Raw genomic sequence first — 22,967 nt, forward strand, 5'->3', positions numbered from 1 at the left:
TGTAGTAGTAGTAGTTGCCATGACGAGAGGTGTCAGTATTTAATGGTGTTTGGTTTCCCTGCAGGGTCACCTTCCCTGGCTGCACAGCTCCAACCCCGGCCTGGAAAGGGTGAGCGCCATCGTGTGGGAGGGAAACGAGTGCAAGAAAGCAGACATGTCTGTCCTAGAGATCAGCGGCATGATCATGAACAGAGTGAGTGACACTTTCCATACAAGCAAAAATGAGGCCTGAAACACTAACGAGGGCACCGTACTCATATAATTTGTATGTTTTCACAGGTGAATCTTTACACTCCTGGAATCGGTTACCAGGTCTTTGGGAACCTAGTTTCAGTAGCACTTGGGCTCACACCCTTTGCTTACAGGTAATCCATACAACACAAACCCCAGCATACAACACGTGTGGTCAGTATTTGAATAGTGGTCCAAATGAAAGCTTTTGAACAGTGACAATCAGCTGTTATGAATGTTAAGAATGGTTTTGACCAGGACAAAAGTAAATATCCAGAACATATCTGTGAATAATTTTATTTGAGAAAGCCAACTCGCCTACCTATGTGGTGATTTCCACAGCGACATGGTTATTCTAACCATGATTATGCAAAACTGTAATGTTTACTCGTCATAATAGCAGTTTTCATTTTTTAACTGCATTTTTAGAAGTTAAAATTCAGTTTGAATGATCATGTTAATGCCCGTGTGTTTAATATTGTTACATGTATCTGAAACAGTTTGGCAAGGTATCATTTTTAAAAATATAGTAACTTAAGAATTTAAATGTGTGGATTTATTATTTTCCGACCTACATCCTCCTTTCCCATGCAGACTGGCTCAGTACCGTGACCTGGATCAGCTGACCACTCTCTCAGCCAATGAGCTTCTGTCTGTGGCGCTGGGGTGTGGGTCTGGTTCAGATGTCCTGGTAATCACCATGGTAACGCTCAGCTTCCTGGTGCGCGTTTGCCTTATCTGGCTCTTCTTCTTCCTGCTCAGCGTAGCAGAGAGGACATACAAACAGGTGCACAGATGAAAGCTGTTGTCTGCTGATCATTTGCAAGTCAGATAAACGGTCCCTGTACTTACAATCACGTTGATGTTTCAGAGACTTCTGTTTGCCAAACTTTTCGGTCACCTGACTTCGGCCCGCAGAGCGAGGAAGTCTGAGGTCCCACATTTTAGGCTGAAGAAAGTTCAGAACATCAAGATGTGGCTGTCGCTACGCTCCTACCTCAAGGTACAAAAGTAAAAGTCTTAAATGTACAACTGGAACAAATTAAATGTTAAGTAAAGACAAATGGAGAAACTGTTGAATTTGCAGAGACGGGGTCCTCAGCGTTCGGTGGATGTCATTGTATCGTCTGCTTTCCTGCTCACGTTGTCAGTCGTCTTCATCTGCTGTGCTCAGGTAACTTCTGAAGGTGTCAAATCAGCAAAATATACAAGTTTTTTTTTAAGTTACAAAGTGGATAAATCATGGAGAGAAATGTTACAAAAAGTGTTGCTCTTGCCCTTTTAACTTTCTACAGGGTTTTTTTTTTTGTTTGTTTGTTTGTTTTTAAATAGTCCCCTAAAATGAGAACCAGCCGATTCATTTATGTCCTCTGTGATGGACATTTGTTTTTGGTCTATATCCAGGGGTGCACATAAGTGGTCCGCAGGTGCGCATTCGCTGTCAAAATAAAAGACACGCACCAGATAAGAAGTTGCAACGCACGTTTGCGCACATATAAAAGGCACTGTTTTTGTCCGCTAGAGTGGGATTTTCACGGCATATTATGCATCTCTTTGTGTTCATCATTTGTTTGAAGCCAGGTCAACTCCTGAAACCACTTTTCCGAGAATACGCGCTTCTTTTGCGGTTCGGACTCCTTCTGACATTTCTTTGGAGGTGGAGGAACACCAAAGTAATTGCTTAAAGGAGCTTGCTTCTTCGACATCTTTAAGAGTTCTAAACAAATGTCTGTCAGAAAATCTTATGTACGCAAACGCGCGTTACAACTTCTTATCTGGTGCGCGTCTTTTATTTTGACAGCGAATGCACACCTACAGACCACTTATGTGCACCCCTGTCTATATCTTTTGACCAAGTCCTGATGTACTGAATAGAGAACATCGTGGGCTTTTCACTGATATCTCATGTGTTTGTATGGGCTCTTTTTGCTCCAAAGAGGCAGGAAATCACAAAAAGTTCAATGGGAAGATTCCTCTTTACACGGTTCTCAGAGTATATTAAATTGTCATTCTTCGGTTAGTTGTCTTTAATCTACCTTTTTTTAAAAACTCTAAACTACAGCTCATGGACTCACAGTGACCTGGGTACTAATTATTTCAACACTTCAAGGAAAAAAATCCCTTTTAACTGGGAATTTATGCTTCAGCAGGACACCTGCACTGTAGCTACGTCGTAATCACAAACCCCCCTGAAGCTCTACAGCGTAACCTGAAGCACACTTCCTGAGACTGAGACTATATGTCTCATCAAAGCAGCTTGCAACTACTGTGCACCATCAATTCTTGCCATTCAAAGTGTAGAATCCTCTCGTCCATGGGAAGTCTGGACCCTCATGTGAACTTACGGGAAAAAAAACAGCCTGCATAAGCCTAATCACACTATAGCTACCCACCAGGTAGCTCATCAGTATATATCATGTAGCCCAGTTTCACTAACCCACTAAACTTTGCTGCTATTTTATTTTTCACTGTTTGTTTGTTTATTGGCACTGAAAGAATTAGACTGTTTTAACTTTCAGTGACACCGCCATCCTTGTTTGCACTTAGGAACTGAAGGAGTGTTTGACATCATCAGCTCTGTTTGTGTGTAAAAAGTGATCAAGCAGATAGCACTGCAGGGTAATCCGGCCGTGCCAGTTATAGTCACTTTAAAGATGTTGTAATCAAAAAAGATTTTATCTTTACCTGAAAAGCTGTGAGGCCTCAAGATGTTACATAACAGCTTTTTCCACATTAGCCAGTAAAACAAGTTTTTATTGGCTGCAGAGCCTAAACCTGCACATGATGCAGACGTGGCTTACATGTGTGTTGCACAGTTTATGCCACCAGGGGTCAGTCATACAGACAATTAGCCAAACACGTCAGCTCAAGTAAAGCTGATCTGTAAAACTGATAAAGAGCAAATATGTGAATGCATCGACCTTCAGAATAATTATTTTGTGACATTTACAGTACCTGTGCTGTAAAAATGAGAAATAATGAGTTGAAAGACACTGCAGCTTGTTACAAATGTGGTGTTTCATATACAGCAAGTCTGTTTTATTTTTGGTTTTAGAAACTGAACAGTGTGTTTATCTCTCTTCCTCCAGTTGCTCCATGTCCATGAAACGTTCCTGGACTGTCACTATAACTGGGAGCTGGTGATCTGGTGCTCCAGTCTGACTCTGTTCCTGCTCCGGTTCGTCACTCTGGGCTCGGAGACCAGCAAGAAGTATAGCAACACCTCCATCCTGCTCACTGAACAGGTACAGACACACACAATATACAAGTGTGATCAGTGTCGTGTCCAAACTCTGACCCTGATCCACTGCGTTTCTCACAGATTAACCTGTATCTGAAGATGGAGAAGAAGCCAAACAAGAAGGAGGAGCTGACACTGGTCAACAATGTTTTAAAACTGGCAACCAAACTACTCAAGGTGCACACACTGTCTCAATATCCTTTCTTGTTGGTCATCTGGCACCAACTGCCCCTGCTTTTACAATCTGACTTTTTTTTTTTCCTTTCCTTTTCTCCAGGAGTTGGATAGTCCGTTCAGGTTGTACGGTTTGACGATGAACCCTCTGCTCTACAACATCACCCAGGTGGTCATCCTGTCTGCTGTGTCAGGAGTCATATCTGACCTGTTAGGATTTAACCTGAAGGTAATTTTATGCGTGAACGCTCTTTAGTCACATGTATTTGTTCACGTCTGCCCTGTGATGGACCCCAAAAAAACCCTGTCCTTTGAGGAAGTAAAACAGTAAAGGTGCAAAATAGATTCTAGTTTCATGTGAAGACAATGTGGGCTGAAAATCCTTTTTTAGCACCAAAACTGAGTTTTCAAGATATGTTGGATTAAAACATGTCATAATCTTGCAGTGTAAATCAAATCCCTGGAAGATGAGTTTGTGATGGAGAAGTACGTGTGCTGAATTCTGACCTATGAGGGAGCAGATGACCACAAATTTAAAATCAAAGGCAGTCGTAGTCAGGCTTTCTTTGCATTAGCTGGTTCAACAAAAATCTGAAATCCAGGCAGAGATGACGGGTGTCACAGCAGCGTTTCTGATTGAGGCAGCTCAGGACGAGCTCATGCAACAGGGGGTGCTTGGTGTGTCATTTCGCTTGTCTTCCTCACAAAAATGGATTAATTGCTGCCTACTTTAGAGATATTATCACAGAAACAGGTGACAGATATTCACAAAAGACAGGCTATAAAAATTCTAATTGTAAAAGCCAATGATGCTGCAAATAAGAGATCTGTGTTGTAGAAAGTGTGAATTCATAACTTAATATTTGTTTTTTCAGTGTGCTCTTAGTGCTGCCATTTGTCTGTCACATATTCTAGCATATTAGAGCTGATGGATTTAAACACTGGTGCATTCAGGACTGACCGTGTCTCAAAACCTAATGACAGAGATGTTGAAATCATGTTAGTTCCTACCCAAATTAAAGCAAAATTTACTCTTTTCTATTCTGTGTTATATATTAGCTGTGGTAGCAGATTACGATTAGGCATGAAAACATGTGCATGACCAGCTGAATGCACAAAGTTCCTGTGATCATGCATTTTTGCATTTTTTACTGCTGTAACTTCACAGCCTCCTGTGATACTATTGAGACACAGCTGATCCAGGTTTCTTTTGCAATATGTTTTCCTTCAGCAGAAAATCTATATTGCACTTACAGCTTAGTGTAAAGAACCAGTGAAGTTGAAGGCAGTTCTAAATGTAAAAGGAGGTCCAGCTCAGTATTAGCAGGGCGTACAGTACTGTGTGTTTCGCCATGTTGGAAAAACACTTTAGCTGAATCTACAAAAATGATAAAGATAACACAGTTTGATATGCTTTTTTAAAAAACCAACAAGGTGATTCTTAAAGCACGATTAGATGAAAATCTGGCAAATTTCAACAAGGGGACAAAAGAAGGGCAGTTATGGATTGGCCTCTACAGAAGCCAGAGCCCAACTTGACAGAGAACGGAACAAAATGCTGTCAACATCCAAAGAAGAGCTTTGAATGTCCTTCGAGAAACATGGAGAACTATTCCTGGACACCGCTTAAAGAAATTAGAAGAAAGCTGCCTAAGAGTTCAGGTTGTGTTGAGGAATAAATGTCGAACAAATATAGACTTTCAAGCTCATTAGAATTGTAGAAACTCTGTTTTTGCCTTTGCCTGTTTTCTGTATTTCCATGTATGTTTGCACATTTCAATAAACTGTTCCACCCATTTCCCTAGCAAACTATAAAAAATGAAGACTTTTGCACACTACTGTAAGTTACTGTGGTGATCTAGGCAGGTTTAAAAAAAAGAAAGAAAAGAAAAAGGAAACTCGGGTGGTTTCTGTTGCATGGTATGCTTGCGTAGTTTAAATAAAATAGATTTACCTGGCTATATACTGTTAGGTACAGTTTCCAGTATTTAGCAGAGATATAAACGAAGTAGACCAAATGTCTAATAAGCTGACACCTAATCTGGCTCCTCCTGCAGCACTGTTGATCTTACCTTTGATACCTTTCCTGCGTTTTGTTGTTAAACTGTAGCTGCTCATTGGCTGAATTCTCCGATTTGCGTGTCTGACGTGTGACCGTTTGTTCCCGTTCACAGCTGTGGAAGATCAAATCATGACAGTGGACTGAGAAACAGCGTCAACACTTCACTCTCACTGACTGGCTGAACGCTCGTCTGACTGGCCCGACCCACCGAGAGACCGAGCCTCAGCCTCGACATATCAGAGTGCTTTGACCTTCAACGTTTCCACTTTGTGCAATTCACGGACTATTTATTTACCCATTCAGTGTTTATACCTAGGCTTTATTTGAATTCTAGTTTCTTTCATGTTTTTGTGTTTTGTGACACAAAGTTCGGTTTTTACCTGTCAACAAAAGTGTTATGAGTGTTTCCCCTAGGTTACCGCTTTGGAGGGGAGACTTCTCGCTTGTTTGTTTTTTTTCCTCCCCCCTGCTCTAAAGCAAATCTCCCCTGTCGTTTTAGACGGATCAAGACTTGTTGGGATGGTTTTTGCATTTACACACATGAAGTTGGCTTCAACAGGAGTAACGTTATCTTCACTTCACAAACAAAAACACAGTAGTGTGCTTCTTCCCCCCCCCCCCCCATTATTATTTTTTTCCTCTTGCCCCCCCGAGTTGTTGGTAGGGGGAACGCTGTGTGAACATAAATTATTATTAAGTGATGGTTGAGGTTCTCAGCTCCATCTGCAGCTTTTCATTTTAACTCATTTGCAGGCAAAAATATTTTATTGTATTTTTTCCTTTTTTTGTTTTTTTTGCTTAAACTGAATGTTATTTATATGTTGAGTTTCAAAACAAAACAGATTTTAAAAAAGCAAACGTTAGTCCAGTGGTTTTATTCAAACTAATTGAGTTCGTCAAACATTTTTTAATTTTATTACAAACAAATACTGAAGGTGTAATATTTTCTTTAAGATAGAGTAAATGCTCCACACAGAAACCTTTAGATCAAGCTGCTAACTGGTTTGGTGAAGAAATTTGCTGGTGTCTTGCACCTGTTCACACTCAGGCCACATGCAAATATCTTTTAAGGGAAGTTAACAGTTCCATTCTCCAGGTATTTAAAAGCAAAACAAAACTAGAGAGCAGATGACATTTACCAAAACCAAAAGGGATAAAAGCGACACGGCCGCAGATGTGTGAACAGAAAGAAGACCGAACATGTCCACAATTATTCTTCACTATTAGACAGTGGTTTCAGCAGCATTTCCAGCAATACGCAAGTAGATGGTAACACTTCCCTCAGAGAGCTGACACAGCATCTACTGTGTCCATTAAATTTGCAGGTAAACTGGCTTCAAACGGCTCGACGGTATCGCCTGTCAGCTTTCTTTGTTCAGAACACATGCAAAGACTCTACATTAGTTTCTCCTTTTACTTGTCAGCAATCTCAGGTTTCTGGGTTAGGTTTACTCTTTATGATCTGGGCTTTTACATAAACGTGTGTCCACACAGGAAGCAATGTGTCTGCCACGTGTGGCTTTGCAGCTGACAATCAGTTGCTTTATTTCCCAAAGGGCCGCATGAGAAACAGACTGTCGTGGAGGGCTGCACCAATAAGCTGAACTCAAGTCTGCTCAATATTTTCTCTCTTTAAGCTGCAACTGATAAGAGTAGATGTTACAATTAGGCAATAAAAATGTGAAATGGGGATAGTAGAAAGGCCAACATTTTATTGTTATTTGATTTCAACATTCCCCAAAACTGTGAAAATAAGTCTACAGTTATACAAAGTGCTACTGCTACTTTGCTGGTAGTTTAATGGAGCTTTTCAGTTCTTGTTCAGTGAGAGAGATCCAGTCGGTTTTGGGCCTAAACAAGTGCATTAAAGTCAGATTCAGTATCTGATATTTATTTATTTTAACACTTTGCCCAGACTGAGCCACCTGGCAGCTGTGTGGTAGCCTATGTCACCATCTTCAGTCTCACGCTCCTCTGAAAGTAGAACAAACCATTTTAGTTGCAACATCAACAAAAATTAACTCTTGACAGAAATACCAGTTTCAGTTCTGGGTTCATTTCAGTCATTTAATGTTGCGTCTGCTTTTAAAGTACGACAGCAGTTGTAGAGCCCATCAGCTCGAGCCTATCCAAGCATGCAGTTCTGTGAACAAGTCCGTGTCGTAGTACCTTGCGTTGCTGCCCCATTTTCTAATATGTTTTCCTTCCGTTCTTTTACGTACAAAAATTAGTAACTAGTCTGTCTAGACTATGAGACGACACGTCTCATCCAGGGCCAAAGAGGAAAAGTCAAATCTGTCCTCTTAGTTTTTCCAACCGAAGCTCTAGACTTCCTGCAGTGTCCTCAGTCCATCTTATTACGGTTCAACTAGAGAGAGGGGCACATTCTCCACCAAACATTAATTGACTCTTATTGTTTACTGGGTTTTTTTTGTTTGTTTGTTTGTTTTTTTGGCGATTTCTCACAAAATCGCAACGCTGGTCTTGACTGCTCTATCCCTGGATGTGTAGATTTGTAAAAAGTCAAGTTCTTGTATTTCTCTTTATGATTAGTCTTGTAATAGCGATTCAAACATACCAAATGACCACACAGCTTTACCTCTGACTCAAGTTCATATTTAGACAATGATAAATAGCCACATCTTGTTAAAAACGGCATTCGTTCAGGGCTAGTAAGCTCACGTCTCATAAAACATTATCATTTTTATTACCACTGTATTTAGTTGCACACACATGCGTATTTTTTTTAATTATCATGGGCCACCAATGGTCAGATAATGCCCACATCTGCTCTAATGTATCTTCAACCCGCTAACGTGTCGATTAACAATAGCCAGTAGATGCATCAATTCATCTCTAAGTTGAGGAAAGCTTACCTTGGGCCCCATCAATAGCTGCTTCCTGTGTGGATGCCCTTTAAATACAGAGATGACTGGGCCGACAAAATTTTTTGGTAAATCTCAGACTGGTTTCATTATCGACTCCCAGTCCCAGATCAAACCGCTTCAGCTGTCCTAGCATGACTTCGAAATCTACGAAGACAATCCCCAAAAAGCAAAATGTTGGATAAATGAAACGGAAACTTGTACTGGAGATCTGCCTCTCCCTTCACTTCACCAGATCAAATCTCAATTAGAGGTTCATTCAGATAATAAAACTGAAGCCTAAATAAAGGTGGTCACAATCAATTCAGATATTTTATAAACTGACTGGACTTCACATAAAATGCTGTTGAACGCTCAGAGCTCCTTTAGACGTTGGTGTACACGACAATTCAGTGAAGTCTTTCTTGTGTCTGTGTGAGAACAAAGACATGCACTTTAAAAACACATTCTCAATGGAAGAAAAGTTACTTTGTATCAACAATTTCTTTTAAACATCACTCTGTGTGATACAGTTTGTGTGTTTCTGGTGTTATAGCGAATGCTAGTTCAGCGTGTGTACTGATGATTTGTGTGAATTAAATCCGAAACGGTACGTGAAGTAATGATGCCCACAGAAAAGAAACAAATGGTTGCCTCGGTTCACTGGAACAAGCTTCATTCATAAAAATGCGAGCATAATCATCTTCAGTGTGTTTGAGGAGGAAGACCAAAGTGCTTTTAATTTAACTGTATTTGTTTGTCTCTGCTGGTTAAAGAATGTATTTATAGCGTTCTGGTTTTAAGAATATTTCCTTTTTGTTCTTTCATCATTTATTTGTACAGGATGTTTGTTCCTCACCCTCTTTAGAAAAGGCATGCTCGACTGTTTTTGTTTTTTAGGAACGAGATGTTTGAATCGTGTATATGAGAGTGACTCTGAGGAAAGGACTGTGTTATGATGCTGTTTTCCAAAAGTCTAAATATTTACTGTTTTTCTTGTGAACTGGTCTTTCAATAAGATCTGTTTTTATATGAATAATTAAAAAAAAAAAGATGTTAAATCCTTTATTCTTTTGTTGTTTAACTGTTTATGTGTTATCCTTTTCCTTCAGTTGTTTAAATATTTATATATTTACAGTTGCACTTGATCAACTGCTTCTTACGGCAAAAATATCTAATCAATCAACAGATCAGTCATCTCTGAATGTTTCCAGACTCTTAAAGAAATTACAAGAAAAAAAACTGCCTAAGAGAGTTCAGATGGTGTTGAAGAATAAAGGTGCTCATACCAAATATTCACCTTCAAGCTTGTCAATTCCATTTTTGCCTTAATGTTGCCATGTATGTGTGCACGTTTCAAGAAATCACAGCACCCATTTCCTATTTTCCTAGCAAAATATAGAGAAATGATGGATCCATCAAGACTTTTGCACTTTTATACTTAAAACGCGTTGTAAACACACATTAAATTTAAAAAATAAGGAAAATTATTAAGAAAAAATTTGCAACTGCAGTTTTTCTGTCTGACTGACAGACTGCACAAGCTGGATAGCATAGTGGTAAGACTACACGCCTCTGGATACAGTGTCTCAAGTTCAATTCCCACATGCCGGCATCTCTATCCAGTAAGGTGTCAGTAAAGCCTGTATCAGGTGATAGGACATTGTTGAATCCCACTACACAAGGAACCCCAGAGGAGAGGGTTACATGAGCAGTTATTTTGTATCGACATGTATGGAATCTTTCATACCCAACACCCAAGTGTGGGTAGAAGGATGATTGTAAATCATCTATAACCTAATATTTTAAAACTTGGAACTCAGCTGCAGCTTAAGTAAAGTGTTAACTAACACAGGAAACAAGGAGATTATGTGATGCAATCTCAGTGTTGTGTATATAATAACACCTCCAAGACAAAGTGACTGCTTCAAAAACCTTTTTATTAGAACAATACAGCAGATATAAAGGTCTATTGCAATCAAACACTTCCACCAGAGCGAACTGTGTGCTTCAGACAGTATGCCCTCCCCGAGAGAAATAATTTAATATAAACTAGAGAAAAGAAAAAGAAACAAAAAAAAAAAGGAGATGAAAACAAAAAATTCTTCTTGCAATGCAAAGACGATCGATCAACTTTCTTTTTACTTGCACACCTAAAAGTTTACACATCCCCAGAAACACAAGCTCAGAAGTGTTTTATTGTGCAAGTTGTAAGATTTTGGTATAAACTTGAAAGTTCATCTCGTGTTAATTAATCATGAGCCCTTTAAGTCGTAACGTTTGGAGGGAGGAACGTTTTGGCCCTCGCCAAACTAAACGAACCAATGAAGCAAACAAAAGAAAAGAAATACGTAAAATTAAAGCTTGAAATGCAATAACAGCAGTGAACAAATGAAAATGCAATCCAAAAAAAAAAAAGAAAGAAAGAAAGAAAATTGTTTTAATTTTAGTTTTAAATATTTGTGGTCTGTGGACATGAATCTCATCAAGAATCATGTAGGAGGACCAGAAACTAATGATTAAAGTTTTACCTAATTCTGGGGCCGCGTTTACAAAAATATTGTGAAAAGTATCATTTATGCGTTTCAATAAATCATTTAAGGAAATATTAGAAAAAATAAACATATATTGGTGGAGCAAAAATAAGCTTTAGGTTGAATTCAATCAGAGAAAGAAGATGCTACATATTTAGATAACTCATAAATATATAATCATAGTTTTTGATGTTAAGACGAAATCTGTGTTGCTCGCCGTTTGTAAGGTTTTCACACCTGTGACTCCCGTGTCGCCCCTGGAGACGGCGTACTATGTTTTGATAGGATTTGGATGTTGTGCCAATAAATTTTCTCTAAAACCTCCCCCACCTCGTGTCCTTACACAAAAAAAGTTACTTGAAACGCCTCCCACCGAACACTGGAACAAGTCTAGAATTGACACCTCTCCCCCTTGGCTCTAATTGGTTTACCATCTATCATATTTATTCTTGCCATCATTTTTTGTCATTTTTAAATATATATTTCTTACAAATCTATAACCCAAAGTTTAGAAATCTTATTTACATGGAAAAGTTGTTTTTTTTGTTTGGTTTTTATTGTTTTTTTTTTTTATTTTAAAAGTGACTATTAACCCTTTTGTCCACATTTGCAAAGCTTCACAATGAGAGAAAGAATCAATTTTGCACTCAATTCTTTTTTCTTTTCCCCCCCCCATACTTTCATTTGTTTGCATCCTCTAAAGAGGCAACTTGGAAAACAGCATTCAGCAAAAAAGAAAAAAAAAGTAGTAAAAAAAACAAAAAACAAAAAAAGTTTTTTGTTTTTTTTTCCTTTTTAAAGCATGAATTACGCTTCTGCTGGAAACCAAACCATTAATCCTAGAAGAGAACGTAGGGAGGTTTGAATGTCTGGTATCCTCCCGGACAAAAGGATTACTTCCTGGAAAGAGTCTCAGAAACTGCTTTTATAAAACACGCTGTCACAGAAGTGGTTTTATAGTCAAAGCAAACGGAGCCAGAGGAAATGGGAACAGACAGACAAGAGTTGGATTTAATCGCGTCCTATAAGAAGGACAAGCCACTTCGGTCTTCAGTTTGGGGGTGAAGTGAGTGTGTATGTGTCTGTTCGTGTATATCTGTGGATATAGGAACCGGTGCCTGACACGGTTTTCACTGTGTCAGTAAATGATGAAAGGGTCAGTGTATGTTTGTATGTGTGTTAGAGATTGCCATCCTCAGTGCAGCCTCCTCCTGCTGTGAAGCGAAACTCCTGCAGGTTGGAGACGCCGTGGAAGTGAACGAAAGCCCCGGCGACCACCAAGATGTGGAACAACTGATGGGAGTGAAACTGCGGAGGGAAAGAAGGACAAAAACAGCAGGACATAAGAATCACGGTGAAGAGTTTCTAATCCAAGCATGTTTCCTTACCGGCGACAGACACTCACCCAGATGTCACACTTGCCGGGGAAGAACCTCTCGGGGATTCGGGCGGCGTACAGACAGGCTCCGGTGATGTAGAGCGTGGCCATGAGGAACAGCCAGCCCATCTGGCCAATGGTGGTCGCCTTGATCAGACCCTCACTGATGACAAAGTGCAGGGTGGGAACCACGCCGCTCAGACCAAGGCCCACAAACACACCTGAACAAAGAATGGACACAAAGTGAATACACGAGGGAGCAAATATAGCAAGGGCCGCTTTAAGGACATCGACTGTCAACCAACTTAAACCTGTAATAACAGATTTTTTGACTCATGGATTATTAGATTAGACACCTACCAACCAAGCAAGTAACACCAATCTTAATTTTTTTACTGAAAAGAATTTAACCGGTGCGGAGTTTGATCTCTATGGGTAATCCAGCTTCCTTCCAGAGACGCTCTTAGCTACAACAGCTGCCATAGACTCCAGCTGCCCCTTATTTTAAATTAAAATGCTTTTATATATTTTTAAATATTTTTACACCACAGCAGGGTTACGTTGAGGCAAAACTTAGTGCCACACCTTAGCAGCGAAATATGCAGTTTATGGACCAAATATGGTGTCCTCTATTGTAAATAACAGGCCTGAAGCCACATGACCACAAACCCAACCCATCCTCACTTATCCCAATCTACCTGCTCTGACTCCTCTGTACTGTGGAGTAGCAAAGAAGTCGCACTGTGATACGGTGATGGCAGCCAGTCCTAGTACACAGACCACTATCAGGTAGATGAAGCAGGGCTGAGGGGAGCAGTAGAAGGAATAATACAACCAGGGGACGAAGGAGCCCATGATCAGGAAGGCGATCCCACTGTAGTCCAACCTGGAGACACAACAACATCGTGAGCTTACTGCTGAAGAAAAGACGTCCCCAATACAGCATGAAGACTGAGACATTCCTTACTTGGAGAAGACTCTGGACACGCCCTCAGAGTGGCAGTAGACTGTGTGGAAGAGCCAGGAGAATGAGAGGCAGAGGATGGCTCCCAGGAAAAACATCCCGATCACCACCTTCTCTTGGACCGGAGCCACAAAAGACATATTGGGTCTGAACATGTACATCAGGCCCAGACAGAGGAAAAACAAACAGCCTGCAGAGAGATGAGATGACAGGGTAAGATGGATACCAGTGATATTAAAATGAAAAAGTATCAGGACTCACAATTTCTCCAATACAATGATGCTTAGGTGCACACTCTCACACGCCACAAGGTGGCAGCAGAGAGAAGAACAAAACTTGTTTATAGAGGTGTAGAAGTAAGGATAAAATAAAGAGTTTTAAAAACCTGGGATCAACTACAACTCTTCCACTCAAGCAGAAAAATAACACACTGGATTTCCTGGATCTGTCTACTAACAGCAGCCACTTGGCTTTCGACACACGTTTTTATGCAACGTAACAAGTTAGCCGGTTTGCACAAGGTTCTCTGTTACCTAATGAAGTCTGGATAAATATGCAGATTAGCTGAAGAATAAAATAAGGAGTGGAGTAATACATTTCAGAAATACACACAGGGAAAAACAATCCCACTCCTGTAATTCCCAGCCGTTAACCCTAATCCTGTTCTCGTGGTGTGTGCGCATGTGTGTGCATGTGTGTGCGTGTGCTCCAGTACATCTGCCATCTCATCATGCCTCATCATTTTTGCAGAGACAATTTAAGATTAGGATTAAAGGTTAAAATGAAGAATACAGAAAGTTAAAGATGCACAAAAGTATTGAGTTTTAGAAAACTCTCTCAGTGTGTGTGTGTGTCTGTCTGTCTGTCTTACCTAGCAGGTGTGTCCAGATGTTTCCCGTCTCTGTGTGGATTCTAAAGATGCTCTTGAAGCAGGCGCGAAACGAAGGCATGGGAGGTCTGTGGCCGTGAAGCAGGAAGTCATTGTCCTTCAGCCAATCGGGGAGTACATCATGAGGAATGACGCGCCACCGACCCTCCCACATCTGATTGGTTAATAAGGGAAAAAGAGGAAACATCCACATCATGATCTGGTACGAATGGAAAACTGCTGCAGTTTACTGGACTGAAGTGCAGATCAGAAGTGTCAAATGACAACTATTATGTAAATAAATATACTGATTCCGGAAGGGGTGAATATGGCAACGGTGACAGCGTCTCTCCGGTGATTAACTCCACCAATTTACATACAGCTATTTGTAGTTACAGGACACGCGTCCAGGCTGTGCTGTTTCAAAAGCACACACTCTAATTCTTATAGTATGCTTATTTTTTATTTCGACACAGCATCTGTATGTATCAAAAACCACATCTGAAGAGCTTCCTGCAGGGTAACAGTGCTGGCCTTTTTTAGCTTTATGCTCTTAAACTGCACTTTAAAATTACTGAACTCTTTTTTTTAACTCTCCGTCTTTTGAAACACATTCTGTATAAGCGATAAAAAAAACAACTAAGCAAACACAGAACTCTACCGTAGCTGTTTTTATGGGTTTATTGCTGTCGTTTACTATGTGGCTTTATTGAGTGTTGTTATAAAACCTCCTCAGTAAAGCAAACATACCCCAAGGGAGGAGTACCTAATTTAGTGGGCGGTGGAATTAAAAGGTGGAGCGCTCCCTAACAATCTTTTCAGATAAGTTAAGACGAGGGTCTGAAGTGTGTTTGTGAGTGTGGGGGGGGTTGGGTTGTTTTTTTTCACCTTGTGTACAAACTCCTCCATCTTCTCCATGGCGTGGTGTGCTTGCAGGAGTGGAGTCATTCCCATGAAGCCTTCATCACCGTTCCTCTCATCCTCCTCCTGCTCCGTTTCCTCCTCTTTTCTTCCTCTGTCATCCTCTTCGCTTACCCTTTTCTTGTCGTCGCATTCTGGGACACTCTGCAAAGAAACGCACACACACAGTTAGTCGAAGAGGACCAGCTGTTTTCTGACACCTTTACCATGAACCTGCTCTGGCTGCACGCTACCCAGTTCAAACATGTGGGAGCTATCATCGATCTAAGCTTGTGCAATCCTCCTCTCACGTGCAAACTACATTCAACATGAGTGACAAGACTCATCATGGATCCTTTCTTAAACCTACTGCTGACCAGTGACTGGAAGAGCACACAGACTGTACAATGTGATCATACACTGAGGATATTTAAGACCACTTTCATCTGAAGCTAACTGTAGCAAATTAGAGTGTTTGTTTCTTTACCAGTGAACAGCTTTTTAATTAAATATTTTAAGTTTTTTATTTTATAAAAGTTGTAACTCTCCTTTAGTTGTCTTGCTCAAATCTTATATACATGAGTGGCTTCATGTGCAACACTTCAGTCAATGCCAAACGCATAACTGTAATGTGTTTAAATGTGCTATGTTAAAAAAAACTATAATTTTTTTTTATATAGCACCTTATGTGCAAGCATTGCAGTTCAAGGTATATAATTATTAATATATAATAAAATATAAAATATTGTAGTGGTAAGTAAAAATACAGATGAATAAACCAGCAATAAAAGCTAATATTAGTTCAAACAAAGTAAATAAAAACAGGGTTTCGACACTTCCAGCTGCTCTCAGACTCAAACAGCTAAAAGCCGCCTTGCAGATTTGTGCCCGTGCAGCTGAGGATCTGTGCTGATTCATACGTTGTCAGCACGCGAGACAAGTCTACTGAAGCAAGACAATGAAGTGTTTTAAAAATAAGCCAAAATGTAAAATAAACTAACCTCCCTTTAATCTACTTCACTTTTCAAACCAGGAAACATAACAACTTATTTACATTCATAAATTTACAACTCGAGAATTCAGCTCCATCGTTTTTCTTTCTACTTTAACGTTACTGACAACTCCTCAGACAGTCCGTGCAAAGCTTTTAAACTGTCCCATATCCCAGGATGTGGTGCACAAAAACTATAAGAGAATACGCGCATGCAAAAATACACATTTTATCATCCCTATCTGACTGCATACACAACCAAATCAGATTAACAAAACTGTAAAAGGAAGAAAATTAAAGCTATTATGTAAAGAAAACAAAGCCATTTTATTATTAAATCGCTGCAGTCCCTGTTTGTCTGAGCTATCATTTATAAATAGAGGCTTAAACAGACAGTGTGAATTCAATCCAACACAATAGCTGTCACCGCTGGGTAGTCTGTGGCAGAATTAATATGGCTAGCGCTTTGTGATAAATACACAGTCATTCATCATTACTGACACACAAACAAACAGTCGCACACAGTTAAGCGCTCGCCGACACACCGATGATGTGTGCGGATTCAGGTGGGAAAGCTGATAAGGTTTAAGGCCACACATGCATCAAAACACATACACTGATGATTATTGTTATTTTTTATTCCTCTTAACAAGCCACAGATTTATTTATGTTTAATAGGAGATGATTAGAAATGGCATCCCTCTTGTTCTTTTTAATACTCCAGAGGAGCAGAAAAAGGCCAAGCTAAGAAATTAGGGAAAAAGTGGCGAGACAGAGAGGGACACGAGAACAAGTGGGCTGCAGAAAGAGGGAGAATGAGAGTCCTGTTTTATATATAATGCATGACTAACCTCGTTTTTAAAGACCCACCAGTAAAATACACTGCAACAGCAAGGTCTCTGCTCGTGCATGTGTGCCTACTGACCATGACGTGGCGTTTAGGAACTGAAAGTGAACGTCTCCGAAGTTTATTTTTCCCTGCATCTGTGTGCACACTGTGTTTATGCCCGCTTGTATTTTTAACCACACATGAGGACAAATCAGAGCCCGCAACAACTCAAGGAAGGGACAAAAGCACCGAGCTTCCATCACGCCTGAGGGCAATATTTTCATAAATCCGCTGTTTCACCTGACATTGATTCTCGATGTACTTATGTGCAAATGACCTAGTGCACTATGTTAGCAGAGGGTACCTGGGTGACTGCCAAACAGTCATGTGTTCCCTGCGGTCTTTGCATCTCTCATGGATAACCTCTCATGTGTGTCCATGCATGCAAGTAACACAGGTGTGGCCTTATTGTGAGATTCTTGAGTAACTCTGTGTGTGCACACGTGTCTGTGCACAGCAGGAACAACAGCATGCCCTCTAAGGTCAGGATTATGCTCAGTTGCAGATGCACAGACGGACGAGTAGCTGTTCTTGCGATATTATATCCTCGTCGGCTTTTAAGACACGTGTGGTGCTCTTCGCTGATGTAGAAAGTGTATGACACATAAGCAGCACAGCATCTACTGCAGTTATCAATAAAACTACTGTCATCTCATGACCCGACTAAAATCCCCGATTAGTTTTGGATGCAAAGCGCACAGTTTATTCATAATTTATCCTAGCAACAAGCTACTCGCCTAACCTGTTTTGCTGTAATTTGAATCCACGTGAATATCAGAGTAAAATTATGCTAACATCATGTGAAAACAAGACTGAATCTTGTGGCTGAGGCTTATCAACAAAACTTCACCAAAAAATCAATACGTATGACAACGCTGAAGCCCTGAAGTCAGAATCAGCAGCTGCTGTAGTCTGATCATAAATCAGACGTTTGTATTTGCTTCATAACGCCTGCACATAACACCGTGGGACATAATCTGTTAGACAGTTTGTCAGAAAAATTGTGATTTAGTAGAATTGACCTCTTTTTCAACACTTTTTTTTTGTTTGTTTTTTATAAACCAAAATTAAAATTGAAAAATAATCAGAGATGAAAACTGCAAGTTGCAGACCAAGTAAGTTAAGACATCAGTAGGTAAAAAGTTCTAAGATGTGCATGAGTGGAATGGTATTCAAGTATATGGCCACCAGCTAAAAATAATAGAACATGCACTGTGACAAGTCACAGTCACATACTTGTCTCGTTCACCTATTCACACCCATTCATACAAGCACTTTTTCTATGCTCTAGTGCTTTCTATCCAACATCCACACATTCACACTTCAATGGATCCATCAGAGAGCAACTTGGGTTACTATCTCACCCAAAGATATTCTGCATACAGACTGGAGCAGCCAGAGATCGAACCACGAACCTTCCGATTAGTAGACAACCTGCTCTGAGCTACAGTATGTTAGCTTAATAAACTTTTTTTCCCCTACACAAAAGGTATGATTACAAAAAATAAATGTATATACGACTGAAAAGGCCAATTCTGTTACCTGGTGTGAAGCTGACATTTTGGAGACTATTTTCACACAACTGTAGACATGTCCTTATTAAAATCTGCAAAAACAGCTGTTAAATCCTGCCAGAGTGCTTTCCTGCTCTGATCGTGAGAAGCGGGTTTAATATGGGTATTCTGTATCTGGTAGTTAGCAGCTTTCGTCTTTCTCTGTGCCACGTCAAAGCTGATGAAAGAGGCTGATTGCAAAGAGGAAGCTAAGAGTGTCTGCGCATATTCTCAGGAAGAAAAATACAGAGAAACTGAAAATGACCGACTGCCAGTGATGCGGGCACAGAAACTTTTTTTTGCTTTTCTTGTGAAACATCAGTTCATCTGAAATCAGCCACAGTGCTGAGGTTTAGCAGCAGGCGACGCAAATAGCCGAGCTGCCAGCTGCTCAGCTGAAGCTGCTGTAATCAGACCTAAAAACTGAGAGGACAGGAGGAGGTCTGTCACAGCGAAGCAGGACAGTTTTCCTGGAACTCTGGGCTACCCCTCACACACTTGTGCTTACATTCAGAGATAAACATGCCTGTGAAAAAGCCTGAACATGTGACTCAGCTGCACGGTTGTCAACAAGGTATTATGGCAGAGGTTACAGAGTCAGATTTCGCTCTGTATAGGAGAGAGTGCGTGTGTGTCTACTGATATGATACATCTATCCAAAAAGCATTCATTCTTATCTCGGTGAGGTCACCATACACCAGCTCATCATGTATGAGTAACAACACAGTCCGGAGGTCAGCGAGGCCCAGATCGTTGCTCGTCTGGCACAGTCACGTGTATTTTGTGTAAACGTGTCACAGTTGGTGTCATGTATAAGCTGAACACTTCTCCTCTTCATTTTTTGGGGGGTGGAAAATAAATTCCTGCAGGACAGTTGGGAGCCTCTTCCCAAACACTGAATAAAAATAATTGATAGCATGTTCAACTTGCAGCCCAAAGCTGAAACGGACTTATTTATATGGCTTATTCTTTCTGACCAACAGTCCAAAACTCAAAGATTAGCTGGAAACAGCAAACACAGTGTTCACATTTGCAAAGCTAAGCCTGGTACATGTGTTTACTTAAAACAGAAATACCACAAATATATATATTTTTTTTTATCTCATATTGTAGCAAAATGCATCTGTGTCTGATACACAAGGTAAATAACCTTATCAGTGCAGTGCAGGCACGCTGAGTTTCAACAGCTTTGTTAAATGATGAAATGTTTTAATGCCTTAATCCATTTTAATTCTTCTTTTTTTAATGTAGCAGTAGTTTAGGAGTGAAATAAAAAGGTTACATATTCTGTTGTGATTTCAATTTATCAGTCTGTTGTAACATGGCATGATTAAAGTGGGAGTGGTTGTTCATTTTGGATGTGTTACATTTTTTAAAGACTAAACAAAGAGATGAAGGGATTGAACAGTTATTCACTGCAAGAGCGTTTGTGGAAATGAATCAAAATGTGCTGTATTTGGGATCTCTTAAGATACTGAATAAATCCTAAAAAAGAAAGAAAGAAAAATGAATGTCAGTGCACGACAGCAGAAAGACTCGCAACACTTTTCCTCTGAGCATGAGCTAAAAAGTTGGTCTTGGATGATATATAGACACAAGAAGAGGAAATCCCTCAAGGTATTGGTCTGCTCAAGATTAAATGAGGCGGTTTTTCTTAAAAGTCCCAAAACAGCAATATTGCCCAATGCCTCACACACTCACACACACAACATATATCCAGCTCCCCTCAGGCTCATTAACTACCCTGTATGTATACCTGGCTAATGACTTTCTCCTGACTAATGACGGCGCACACACACATACACACACCTACATACACATACTGTGTTTGTTATGAATGATTAGCTTCTCTAGCTTGGTCATAGGTGAGCAAAAGAGGTTCAACATCCTCCCGTGAACTTTAAACTACATGGTCCAACTCTGAGGACCAATGACACAAGAGTTTGAACTTGAACTGGTGTTGGAGGGAAGTGCTCACACTTATACACGCTAACCCTTGCACAGCACAACAGACATGTGACTCACACATGTACAGCTGCTCTCTTGGGGCAGTAAAGATTTGGAAAAAGATGGGATGAACTTCAAAAATGGACACTGTGTTACACACACACACACACACACACACACACACACACACACACACACACACACACACACACACACACACACACACACTCCCTCCCTCCCTCCCTCCCTCCCTCTGTGCTGTGCTCCAGCGGCCACAAGACAAACTGTTTGTGCAAATGAACACGAGTAGGCATGAATTTGCAAGTCCAGCAACAAAGTCCTAGATTTTTATCAAGCTGTTCACAGTTAAAGGCCTTGAAGCAAGTTTTTTTCCTTCCTTGCTTCACTGGATAAGGAATGGAAACTCTGAAAGCCTTACCAAGCTGGGAGATTTTTAAAAGCAGGGGATTTTATTTGCTTTCTTGCTGATATTTTCACAAACAATGCTGGTGGGTTACTTCAAAATACAAACACTCACTGGCCACTTTGTTCAAATACTCAATCAGCCAATCAAATGGCAGCAACTTAAGGCATTTAGGGAAACATTTAGGGAAACTTTGAAATTACATTGTTGGCATTTCAGAAACTGCTGATCAACTGGGATTTTTCATCTCTAAGCTTTACAGAAATGGTCTAAAATAGATAAAAACATCCAGTGAACTGAAGTTTTCTGTGACAAAATGCCTTGTTGATGTCAGAGGTCAGAGAAAAATGGCTACAACCAAAGTATGCAGAAGAGAAGATTTCTGTTGCAACATCCATGAGATTCACATCATGGATGTGCAGCCACTGTGATGCTTTCGTGTCAATATGGACCAAAATCTCTGAGCAATGTTTCCAGCATCTGGTTGAATCTGTGTAACAAAGAGTTAAAGTGGATCTGAAGGAAAAAGGAGGCCCAACCTGGCACCGGCAAGGTATAACCAATATACTAACTGGTGAGTGTAAGTTAGGGCTGCACGATTAATCGTTAGAAAATCGCGATCTCGATTCATACTTATGTGTGATCTCATTTCCAAATGACAACGATTTCCAAAAAAAAAAAAAAAGAAAAAAAAGAAAAAAAAAAGACGACGACGATTGTACCGCATTTTGATCCGGGACGTAATCTGCATGAAAACAAGCGCTCACTCTTCCTGCTCAACAAATGACAAGGGCGGAGCCTTATACCACGTGTTACAGAAGCTGTGCCGTGATGCTCAAATTGGCAGGAAAAAACAACGGAGAACACGTCAGGGGTGACGAGAAAGTGACAGGAGAAAATCTGTCCCGGTCAACCACCCAAACATCAATAACGGGAACCTTATACAGCACTTCCCCATACCCGTCGAACTCCCGCAGGCACAAAGAAATTACGGAGGCTATTACTTATCACCTGACCAAAGATATATCAACACTGTGCAAAACGAGGGATTTAAGGAAAATGATCAACACCCTAGACAAACGCTACACAGTGCCGTCCCGCAACTATTTTTCTATTGTTGCACTACCTGCTCTATACACGCAGTGTCGAGCAACGGTGGAGGAGGAATTTCAAGCAGTACAACATTTTGCGACAACCACAAAATGTGAGGCATTTGTTGTTTTTATGTTCAGTTTCAACTGTTACGAAGTTGATGTGCAGTTAATAAGTGCAATAAATATTTATATTGGAAAAGAAAATCGTGAGAGAATCGTGATCTCAATTCTAAGCAAAAAAATCGTGATTCTCATTTTATGCAAAATCGTGCAGCCCTAGTGTAAGTGCTAATTTGTTCCCCACAATGTTCGAGGGTTTAATGGATAATGACTAAGAAGGATGCTAGAATTACTTAATGACTGTGATTGTGGATGACAGGTACAAGAAAAGGAAGTAAAAAGTGATGTTACATTAACCTGAGATGGATAAAAGTTAAAAAAAAAATAAATAAAAAATAAAAAACCCTGACGAAGTGAGGATGTTTGAAGACGTCATTCGTCTGTTGGCATTTTCCTTTTACGTTGTTGTGTGTGTATGTAACTGAAAACAAATTCCTTAGCCGTGTCTCATTCAGCGCTGTGTGTACTACATGTGTTATGAGAGTTTGTCATTATTTGTTATCTTCTCATAAACAGCTTTTTTTAAAAAAAAAACAAAACAGAGGACATAATGTTGACTGAGTTTATTGGGTTCTCTGGATAATTTTGTTCCTATGTGGGATATTTTCTTATTCCTACTCAAATTATTTTCATTATCTCCATTATGGAAAACTTTAAACTGGACTGGACTCATGTAACAGATATTACCACCTTAAATTCTTCAACATCATAATTACTTTCAGTAAATTAAATG

At 40.1% G+C, this 22,967-nt stretch overlaps 2 protein-coding genes across 6 annotated transcripts in view; one reads left to right on the forward strand and one right to left on the reverse strand.

The window, feature by feature from the left end:
* LOC134646652 (protein PHTF2-like) overlaps positions 1-9,852 on the forward strand; it is a 60,654-nt gene extending 50,802 nt beyond the window's left edge. For all 4 annotated transcript variants that reach the window (XM_063500513.1, XM_063500516.1, XM_063500515.1 and 1 more), the window contains 9 exons: positions 65-193; positions 280-365; positions 826-1,018; positions 1,103-1,234; positions 1,319-1,405; positions 3,321-3,476; positions 3,554-3,649; positions 3,750-3,875; positions 5,821-9,852. In XM_063500513.1, coding sequence (XP_063356583.1) covers positions 65-193; positions 280-365; positions 826-1,018; positions 1,103-1,234; positions 1,319-1,405; positions 3,321-3,476; positions 3,554-3,649; positions 3,750-3,875; positions 5,821-5,841 — 1,026 coding nt within the window. In that variant the 3' untranslated portion in view covers positions 5,842-9,852. The remainder of the gene's footprint in view (positions 1-64; positions 194-279; positions 366-825; positions 1,019-1,102; positions 1,235-1,318; positions 1,406-3,320; positions 3,477-3,553; positions 3,650-3,749; positions 3,876-5,820) is intronic.
* A 643-nt stretch (positions 9,853-10,495) lies between these two features.
* The window catches only part of LOC134647172 (adiponectin receptor protein 2), a 28,120-nt gene continuing 15,648 nt past the window's right edge, over positions 10,496-22,967 (reverse strand). For both annotated transcript variants that reach the window (XM_063501396.1, XM_063501395.1), the window contains 6 exons: positions 15,205-15,381; positions 14,320-14,491; positions 13,452-13,638; positions 13,183-13,370; positions 12,512-12,705; positions 10,496-12,414 (listed from right to left, as the gene is read on the reverse strand). In XM_063501396.1, the coding sequence (XP_063357466.1) occupies positions 12,286-12,414; positions 12,512-12,705; positions 13,183-13,370; positions 13,452-13,638; positions 14,320-14,491; positions 15,205-15,270 (936 nt within the window). In that variant the 5' untranslated portion in view covers positions 15,271-15,381 and the 3' untranslated portion in view covers positions 10,496-12,285. The remainder of the gene's footprint in view (positions 12,415-12,511; positions 12,706-13,182; positions 13,371-13,451; positions 13,639-14,319; positions 14,492-15,204; positions 15,382-22,967) is intronic.

Source organism: Pelmatolapia mariae, linkage group LG17 (assembly GCF_036321145.2).
Source record: "Pelmatolapia mariae isolate MD_Pm_ZW linkage group LG17, Pm_UMD_F_2, whole genome shotgun sequence".
Lineage (NCBI taxonomy): Eukaryota > Metazoa > Chordata > Actinopteri > Cichliformes > Cichlidae > Pelmatolapia > Pelmatolapia mariae.